Here is a 10760-nt window from a genome sequence, read left to right on the forward strand (position 1 = left end):
CCAAGCATGTTCTTCTGGGATTCCCTTTTTGGTTCTTATTTTGTTGATGATATAATCTGAATTAGAAACTAGTCTTTCTATGAAGAATGTGCAGTAGCTTATATTCAACTAGATATGTTATCAGCAAACATACAATATTTGCTAGGAAAATAGTGTTTTCCCGTAATGTGTTGAAAATAACCCTAACTCTGTCCCTTTGGGTGGTATGTGTTATTTGAAGGGTCTTTTACTATATGATCACACAACTGTAGACAATGTGATGTGCTATTCAGGTATTACAAACTATGTTTTATATAACCATAGATGCTCATAAAGTATGAAGAAAAAATATTTCATGCTCTTAAAATACTTCTCTAATAAGACTAAAAATAAATTGAACTGTATACTAATGATTTGTAATAGCTGCACTTTCTTCCACTCTTAAATGTACACATATGTAACATTTTTCAATACTGTCTATACAGGATAATGTGTGACCATGTAAGGAAAGAACATTACACATAAGTGTAAGGAAGCTGAGTAAAAGATGCTGTTAGAATTTTAGCTCTGAATTTCCTAATACATTTCTTCTAAAGGAAAGAACATTAACAAGAAAAATATTAAATAAAAAGTGGAGGAGGGGGGATGTAAGCAGAGCTACTGAAAAAAGTTTCATAGGAGATAAAATATCAGATAATCTGTGATGCACAAAACAGACATGTTTTACACACTATGCATGTACATGGGAGGGGCATTATCCAATTTTGCCCAGGCCCAATTTTGCTTAGATTATAAGAGGTGACAGCTTCTCAACCCATGGAAGTATAGTGGCTGTTGTAGTTTTGTCTATTTAAGGCATGGAGTGAAATCCTCGTCTCATTGAAGTCTATAAGAATTTTGCTATTGACTTTGGTGGGGTCAGGATTTCACCCCTGAAGAACAAGATAATAGGAACAGAAATCAGTCCCACATCTCTCACGTGACACTATGTAGCACTGCCATCAGCCTCCAGACCAAACATCAATAAATAAAATATTTAAAAATAAAATCCTCATTGAAATGTATACATATGAAATTGTTAAGAGTAGCTAATACTGTTACAAAGAAACAACAAATAATCACTTGACCAAATACTAACAGAGCTGAAATCTGCTTAGCTTTTATAGTCATCTCAGGCATACCCAAACCAGTAGGACCACCTGCCTTAAAGCATTCAAACATTTTCCCTGTCAGTGAAAGTTTAGTATGACTTGCAGAATTTATTCAACCCAGGATCCAGTTCTCCATTGGCAATAACATTATTTGAGTTACTCAGACTATTGGTTTTCTATATGTATTGAGCACTGCACAGGTGACAGGCTAAAATGTTAAGGAGAGCCAAGCTACAAAAAAGCATCATGGTGAATAATGTTCATCACTCATAAGGATCAAACCATGTAGGAAGTTTCTAAAAACTCACTGTGAAAACTCTCTTGTGGTTGAGAGAGACCACTTAATCAAATATACATAAGTGTGGCCTTCTAAAAATGTGCCTCAGAGGACATTTTAGAGAATTGCTTCTTTCTGAAATTAACAAAATGAACAAACAGGTTGTTCTGTATGCTTTTTCTAAAGTTCCATAGCTTTATTAAATAATGTATTTCAAACAGGCTGTAAGTGGCATTCGCACTAGTACTAGTTGTACCATGTTTAGTGCTTAGATACTACTGTGATGGGCACAGTATAAATACCTAAAATAAATAAGTTTTAAATTTTTTTCTCACCTCTCAGAGTGCAGAATTTAAAAAAAAAATCTTAAAACACATTCAAGTGAAAACTGAAGGAAAGGTGGGATAGTCTATTTTGGTCAAGGTATCTAGATTCTCTTCCTAGCTCTACCACAGACATCCTGTATTACCTTGGGCAAATCATGCTAGTCTCTGTGCCTCATTTTCCCCATTTTTAAAATGGATTTAATAATACGTCCCTGCCTCACACCAGCATTGAGGATGAAGTCATTAATGTTTGAGACATTTGGATACTATGGTGATGACTATAGTGAAAAAATCCAATGAATAAACATAAAATAATTAAAAAAGCAAACATTTTGGCCCAGATTCTCTCCTCTAGTGAATCTGCTGGAGGCAAGGGGTGGGAAATCAGGGAGCCAATCACAGGTCATTCTTGTAGCCCTGCCATGAATTAGAATATCTTAGGAGCATGTGCTTAAGTGTTTGGCTGGATCAGGGAATCGTTTCAGGCGTCTTTTTGTGTACCTTAACTATGTCATAATTGAGAAGGTCAGTTGTGTAAGGATGACAAATGATGCGGGTGGAGAGGCCTTTTTAAATATATTAAAATGGACCTAGTGTAGTAGAAGTAGTACTGTAGGAACATAGTTAGATATTGCATAATGAGCACTCTCTTGTACCTTTAAAATCTCAGTATTCTACAGTTAGAGAAATGAGTGCCATACACCGGGAGGGGTGTTGCTTGTGTTCTGCACTCAAGACTACCACTCTTACAGTAGATATGTTAGTGTTATGTGCTGAAACAAGTGTGTTATTTTTTTTAAGCTGTATTTCTAAAATTTAAACTGAAGTCCTGTGTTTCTTGATAACCATGACCCATGCTTTTCTCTATCAAAATACCACTTGCACAAAAAGTTATACATTGGCACTTAAGAAAAATATAGTACAACAGCTAAACCAGTGACAAAATGTATGTTGATTTGCTTTTTTATTTTTGTGTAATGAAGATTTATGACTGAGTTTAAAAGAATTTCAAAAGCAGAAATAGTAAAATATTTAAGATATTTCCATAATTCCAAAACCAAAGTACTTTGAGATTTTCTGAAATTTCTCCCCACTAGGAGTTTACTTTTATATTTTGAGAATGTAAGCATTTTTATATGGTGGGAGGTACAGGAAAGGGGGCTCTAAAAGAGTCTCAGAAAGTATGCTAAGCTGCACTATAGGACTCATACTGTGTTCATGTAGCAACTTAGTACAAGATAAGCTGGTGTACAGTGGATTCGTGCCCTGGGTTGCTGCACACTAACTCACCATGCAGAAAAGTCTTATAAAAACTTTAAAAATATATCTTATGTGATGAAGTTATCATAAAAAGATTACTCTCTAAAATGAATGTATTTATAGTTGGTCTGTGTCATGAAAAGAATTGCAATGTATTGTATGGTTTCCAGGAACGGGATTTGACAAAAACCTATTTTGTACTCAATAAGTGACTCAGAACATGACTCATTAAGTGACACGTGTTTGGTCTATTTACATATAAATTCAGGGGTAAAAATATTTTGGACACTTCATGAATTTCATTACAATGAGCAGCTTAGAAAATATTGATAGGGCAGCACTTTCAGTGGCTTCTTTTTCTCTGTTAGTTACTAATCGCAATTCAGAGGTGACTCATTCTTTGTTTAAAGGATGTAAAATTATTTCTCTTCACTCTTTTGATATTTAGGAGACAAATTAATTTGGAATATTGCACAATATAAGCTGTGGGATAGTACTTAAATCAATGAAGAGAATTTTTTTGAAACTTTCATCTAGAAAATATTTCATAAAGAGCTAACCCTCTGTAACTGTGTCTAATTTTTGCAGGACTCTGATGAAGAGGACAGTGAGTTGGAGGCCATTAATAAGAAGCTAATAAGCTCACAGGGTTTTCATAATTTTCGGCCTTACGTACCTGAGGAGTTTGCTGACTTCAGTGTTTACAATGCTAGCCTGGAGAACAGAGAATGGTTTTCCACTAAAACAGACTTCATGAATTCTCATGTCCTTGAGAAAGAGGTATCCCGCAGCCCCACCACTAGCAGTATTACTAGTGGCTACTTTTCACACAGTGCCTCTAATGCTACACTGTCTGACATGCTTGTTCCCTGTAGTGATAGCACAGACCAGCTAGCCAATCAGATGAAGGATTTGGACTCCAGTGATCATTCAGGACCATGTCTTGCATATGATATGAGATCTTTGAACAGGGAATTTCCAGAAAGGAGCTTAGCTAGAGATAAGATACATGTGTCACCACTCAAAGAAAATGGTGCCTTAGCAAAAGAGGTTCCACCATCCCTAAATATCACTAACAAAAACTCTGAGATGTTACATAGAGCTGGCTCTTGTTCAGGTTTAGATTCTTCAACTAGCAAAAACATGCGAGACAAAATTGAGTTTTCATCCCGGGAAGCAACAATTGAGCACACTTCAGATGTTGTCGAAGATCATTCATTTACAGAGTTCATGGGTGTTGAAGATGGAAAGGACTTTGACCAGTCAGTAGATCCAAAGTTATGTTCCGCTGGTTCCTCTAATAAAAGGAAAGAAATACCAACTGCTGGGGTGGACAGTGCCTCAGATTTATCACAAAACACTTACAAAGAGGGCGTTCGCTTAGGCCAGCTGGAATCTGTGGCTGTGGGTTACCAGCTGTCAAACGCCATTGAAAACCCTCTGTTTTCTGTATTAGTAAAAGAGACTTCATACTGTCAGACATATCCTGATTCTTCCCTTAATGATTTCATTACAAAGAACCATTTAGATGTTTCTGACTCTGAAGATGGTGCTTCTGCAGACCAAGCCCACACTTTGCCTAGCTGGGTGGCAGTGGGAGAACAAGTATGTTTAGGAAGTAATAAGACAGGCATAGTGAGATACATTGGACCAGTGGATTTTTCAGCTGGAATCTGGGTTGGAGTTGAACTAAGCGTTCAGTTGGGTAAGTAACCACAAATAAGGTACTGTTATAAATACAGTCCTGTGACATAATGTAAGGTTACACTGTATATTCGCACACTATGTACTCCTCGGGGAATTCTGCACTAAAAAAATTGAAAAATCTGCACACAGTAATTTTAAAATTCTGCATATTTTATTTCTCAGAATAACACAGTAAAATCACACCAGTTTCAATTACTTATTTCACAATACCTGTCAGCAAGTATGTCTGTAACAATACAGACAACAAAAAGATTCAAGAAATGTTTTTTGACAAATAGATTCCTCACTAGGCATATTAATACAGAACTTTCAGTAATAATTCATTTAAACTACAATACAGAAACTTATTTCGCACATCCCTCAGAAGCAGTGCAAAAGCTTGAGGGAGTCAAAAGCAGCGGAGGGAAAGGGAAGTAATTGGTGGGCAGGAGCCTGAGAGTGAACCTGGAGGGTTGTTGGGTGTGGGTGGCAGAAGTATGGAACAGGTTTTTTGTGGGGAGGGATTATTAGGGTGTTGGGGAGTCTCTCCTATGCAGTCCCTGGCTGACCCCTAGCCTCTCCCATTCAGTCAGGCACATCTGCCCTGTCCCCATAGGTCCCTGTACCCTCACTCCCATTCAGTCCCTGCCCCAGTCTGTCCCCCTCACTAGCCCTTCTGAACCCCAGTCTATGTGCCCCCCTCCCCACACACACAGCAGGGCACTGTGAGGAAGGGCACTGTGAGGAAATGCAGACTCTCCTCTTCCCTATCAGCTGCTGGCTGCTACACCAGGTAAGCCAGCTGCCCTTTGTTCTGGTGCCACAGCAGCCTCTTTTTGGCAAAAGGCATAACTGCAGTGCCTCTCTGGCAGAATGTATTTTCTGTGGGGGACATGAATTCCGAAATGATGCAGAATTCCCCCAGGAGTAACTATAGTGTTGGGAAATACTAAACCAGTCAGGAAGCGGGACTATTTTATATACTCACCTTTCTTAGTGTAGTATATTACTGTTTAAGTTTACAGGTTTTTTTGAAGAGCTAATTTTTAAATGTTTTTGTTTTCAGTTATTTTAAACAAAGAACTGTTCTACTTGGTTTATGCAAAGTGTTTTTTCATACGTCAGGTCATACAAGCTGCCATTGGTTCCCCTTTGTTCCCATGTTTTTGTAGTTGGGGGAAGTTAAGATAACTGAAACCTTTTAAAACTGTCAGCATTTGAAACAACCTCGTGGTGCCAATTCAGCATTCACCTCCATTGACTATAGGAACCAGCAGCTGAAGAGTTCAAATGTTTGTTTCAGCTGCTGCCTGTTATTTTTGCCAGAGATCACTTTTCATTAGAACAATAGTAAAGAGAAGTGTTTAAAGTGCTATTTTAAAACTCTTTTTTACCTTGATTTTATCAGTACAACTTTCATTTTGATGAGAATATTGGAGCAGAAAGGGAACCAATGCCATTTGTGTGTAAAAGCTTTTTATAGAAATTACGTACAGACTATTGGAGTTAGTGGTTTTTTAGAAAATTTAAGAAGCCAGATTTTGGACAACGAACTGAATTTTTATTTTTTAAATATTCAGTTCTGATGTTGAAACAACATTTGCTTTTTTAAAGGGAATAAATGGTAGCTAAGAGTTACTGTGGGGAGTTGTCATTGCTCAGAATGCTTCCCCACTCATGTGTTACGTACTTTTGCTTTCACCACTAAGAGCTTTAAGCTTGAGTACTCAGAGTATTTTCAGGATAATCACCACATATATGTTCTGTAACTGCACATGATGGCTAAGTATTGAAAATTAATGCCATGTATTTATTTTCATTTAAGGGAAACATGACGGAACTGTAAAAGGTAGAGAGTACTTCCACTGCAAGCCACGACATGGTTTGTTTGTTCGTCCCGGGCGCCTCAGTAAATCACCAGTTTCAACAAAGAGATGCAGTAGCACTTCACAATCTCAGGCATCCTCAAGTTTAGAGAAGCGAAAAAGTTCTGTACTTCCGGGGTCATCATCCTCTTCTAAAGCAGGAGAAGCACCCCTCTGTCAATCAGGAGATGCAGCGGCTTCTGCTTTTTCGAGGAAACAAGAGAACAGGAAGTCTTGGATTAAATAAGCCGTAGTATTTTTGCACTTGCTACACACATCAAAGTGTAGAAACATTTAAGGATTTTAAAAGTCGTTGTACAGTTTTCATCTGTCCATACTGAATGTGCACTCTGTAGAGTCATGGACTTAATTCTCTATTTTTTTTATAAATAATATATATATATTATATATATATATTAATGTGTATCTATAGTTAGTCTGCCAATAGGCAGATATGGCTGCACACTAAAATACAGTTAAAGCTGTTTTGTAGATACTTATGAGGTACTGGACTATTTGTTACACAGCAACTTGGGAGATGTATTTTAAACAAAAAAAAAAATTATTTTGGGGAAAGGGATGTAAAACCACATTTGAAAAAGCTACACTATGCTGTTCTTAATTACCAAAGAACTTGTATTAGACTGACACATTTGCTGTTTATATCTTGTTTTTATTGTAAACATTTGTTTTAACTATTAGCTTGGTGCCATGTTTCTTTTATCACTGGGCACCATGCTGCCTTATGTCCTGTGTTTAAGTACACTGAAATATCTGACTGCTTCATATATATTTTTTGTCTTCCTAGAGGCCTGCCACTGTGGTGATTTGGCACTGTGTTGAAAATACTATCAATGTCAAGCCTGTATGTTTGGAATTTCATATGCTAACCCAAGCCAGGCAGTTTGATTGCAGAAACAGTATTACTGCAAGGAAGTGAGGACAACATTTCCTTTAAAAATGGATTTTAGGCAAATGGGGAAACAAAGCAGCAGTAATGGATCACGACTGCAAACCTTGCACTGTTATTTTTGCTGGTTATGATCAAGCTAAAATGGAACATTCTAAAATAATTGTAATCTGTAAAGTCTATTTTAATAATGGAAATTATGGAGGGACTTGTGTACAGTGCTTGTGCATTCTTGAGAAAGCTGTTCCACATGTAGATATTGTAGATGCCTGTACAATGTCTTGGATATTTGTAAAGTAACAAGTGGTAAAAATGAGTGAAATGAATGGCCTGCTGTACCTGTTTTTCTTTATTTCTTAGCCAAGTGAACGAGTGAGATACCTGGGACCTTACTGAAAAGCTGCTGCTGTTCCTTTGATTTTGTGTATATTAAGCTGACTCTAGTGTTTTACTATTTACTGTAAAGAACTGTAATTTATATTCTATTTCTGCCAACTTACTGTATTTAATGGGTACAGATCTTTTGTGTTTTAGAATACAGACTGTTTCAGATTTTAAAAAAGATTGTTTTGCTTGTATTTGACTTCAATACTGTATTTAAGGATTCATTATCAAAAATTAGGTTTAATGAGTTTGCTAGTTCACAGCTTTGGTGCTCTAGTGGGATATACTGTATGCACCTCTTGAGAGATATACATGCTAAAAAGAGACTATACCTTTTAGGAGTGGAAGAGTGGACAGTATAAATCACTGATACCTTTGACTGGTTTGTGTAATATAGGGTTTCAGTAATGACAGAATATAATGCATCTGGCTGTGCCCAAATGTATGATTTGCTTTTTGGAAAAGAACATACATAGAGCAACAGTTCACAGTATTGATGTCCACCCAGAACTGATCAAGCTGTATCAGTGGAAAAAATTATCATGAGGATTGTAACTGAAGAATTCCTTTGTGAAAAAGTATTTTATCAAGGATAATAAGCGATCCTAGAACATATCCAAATGTTTATATCAAAACAGTATTTTAAATCTAAAGGGTATAAATTAACAAAACTTTTTTAAAAAAATTCTAAAAAATTTATAGTATTTGCCCCAAACAACTATTTTGGATCATTTGAAGACTAACGTGGACATTATTTTATGGTAAAAATACAATGTTATTTTGGTTTACGATGGTGTTTATAACACACACACTTGTATTTATTCTAGGCTTTCATGAATACAAAATGTGCTTTTACTTCAGATATTTTGGGGATACGTTTGCTTGTGTTAATATGCAGCCTGTAAAGATATTGCACAAAAATAACAAACCAGTCAACCCTATCTGAATGCTATACATTCATTCAAGAGCTATTTGTACAATAGTGGTCATGTCAATATTTAAAAAGGGCTCTAGAAGTGATCCCGGCAATTACAGACCAGTAAGTCTAATGTCAGTGCCGGGCAAATTAGTTGAAACAATAGTAAAGAATAAAATTGTCAGACACACAGAAAAACGTAAATGCTTGGGCAAAAGTCAACATGGTTTCTGTAAAGGGGGAGATCATGTCTTAATAATCTATTAGAGTTCTTTGAAGGGGTCAACAAACGTGGACAAGGGGTATACTTAGATTTCTAGAACATAGTATACTTAGATTTCTAGAAAGCCTTTGACAAGATCCCTCACCAAAGGCTCTTATGTAAATTAAGTTGTCAGGGGGTAAGAGGGAAGATCCTTTCACGGATTGAGACCTGGTTAAAAGACAGGGAACACAGGGTAGGAATAAATGGTACATTTTCAGAATGGAGAGGGGTAACTAGTGGTGTTCCCCAAGGGTCAGTCCTAGGACCAATCCTATTCAACTTATTCATAAATGATCTGGAGAAAGGGGTAAACAGTGAGGTGGCAAAGTTAGCCGACGATACTAATCTGCTCAAGATAGTTAAGACCAAAGCAGACTGTGAAGAACTTCAAAAAGATCTCACAAAACTAAGTGATTGGGCAACAAAATGGCAAATGACATTTAATGTGCATAAATGTATAGTAATGCACATTGGAAAAAATAACCCCAACTATACATACAATATGATGGAGACTAATTTAGCTACAACTAATCAGGAAAGAGATCTTGGAGTCGTCATGGATAGTTCTCTGAAGACATCCACGCAGTGTGCAGTGGCAGTCAAGAAAGCAAATAGGATGTTAGGAATCATTTAAAAAGGGATAAAGAATAAGTCGGAGAATATCTTATTGCCCTTATATAAATCCATGGTACGCCCACATCTTGAATACTGTGTACAGATGTGGTCTCCTCATCTCAAAAAAGATGTACTGTAATTAGAAAAGGTTCAGAGAAGGGCAACTAAAATGATTAGGGGTTTGGAACAGGTCCCATCTGAGGAGAGATTAAAGAGACTAGGATTTTTCAGCTTGAAAAAGAGGAGTCTAAGGGGGGATATGAGAGAGAGATATAAAATCATGAGTGGTGTGGAGAAGTGAATAAGGAAAAGTTATTTACTTGTTCCCATAATATAAGAACTAGGGGCCACCAAATGAAATGAGTGGACAGCAGGTTTAAAACAAATAAAAGGAAGTTCTTCTTCACACAGCGCACAATCAACCTGTGGAACTCCATACCTGAGCAGGTTGTGAAGGCTAGGACTATAACAGGGTTTAAAAGAGAGCTGGATAAATTCATGGAGGTTAAGTCCATTAATGGCTATTAGCCAAGATGGGTAAGGAATGGTGTCCCTAGCCTCTGTTTGTCAGAGGGTGGAGATGGATGGCAGGAGAGAGATCACTTGATCATTACCTATTAGGTTCACTCCCTCTGGGGCACCTGGCATTGGCCACTGTCAGCAAACAGGATATTGGGCTGGATGGACCTTCGGTCTGACCCAGTATGGCTGTTCTTATGTGGTCTCTGTACTGACTGAAACTCCTGTGCTTCTGCTAAGCGTGTATGTTTCATAGAACCCAAGGCCAGAATGGACCATTCTAATTATTTAGTCTGACCACCTGTATAACACAGGCCCTAGAACAGGGGTGGCCAACCTGAGCCTAAGAAGGAGACAGAATTTACCAGTGTACATTGCCAAAGAGCCACAGTAATACGTCAGCAGCCCCACATCAGCTCCCCCACCCCAGGCCCAGCTCCCAGCGCCTCCCACCCACTGGCAGCCCCGCTGATCAGTGCCTCCCCATCCCTTCCCGCACCTCCCAATCAGCTGTTTTATGGCATGCAGGAGGTTCTGGGGGGGAGGGGTAGGAGCAAGGGCATGGCAGGCTCAGGGGAGGGTGTGGGAAGGGGTAGAGTGGGGGCAG

General features: G+C 37.8%; 1 protein-coding gene across 5 annotated transcripts in view; it reads left to right on the top strand.

Moving 5' to 3' along the window:
- KIF13A (kinesin family member 13A) overlaps positions 1-8032 on the top strand; it is a 203793-nt gene extending 195761 nt beyond the window's left edge. For all 5 annotated transcript variants that reach the window (XM_073331923.2, XM_073331925.2, XM_073331926.2 and 2 more), the window contains 2 exons: positions 3582-4698; positions 6505-8032. In XM_073331923.2, coding sequence (XP_073188024.1) covers positions 3582-4698; positions 6505-6791 — 1404 coding nt within the window. In that variant the 3' untranslated portion in view covers positions 6792-8032. The remainder of the gene's footprint in view (positions 1-3581; positions 4699-6504) is intronic.
- Positions 8033-10760: the final 2728 nt, after the last annotated feature.

Source organism: Lepidochelys kempii, chromosome 2, assembly GCF_965140285.1.
Source record: "Lepidochelys kempii isolate rLepKem1 chromosome 2, rLepKem1.hap1, whole genome shotgun sequence".
In the NCBI taxonomy this organism is placed as follows: domain Eukaryota; kingdom Metazoa; phylum Chordata; order Testudines; family Cheloniidae; genus Lepidochelys; species Lepidochelys kempii.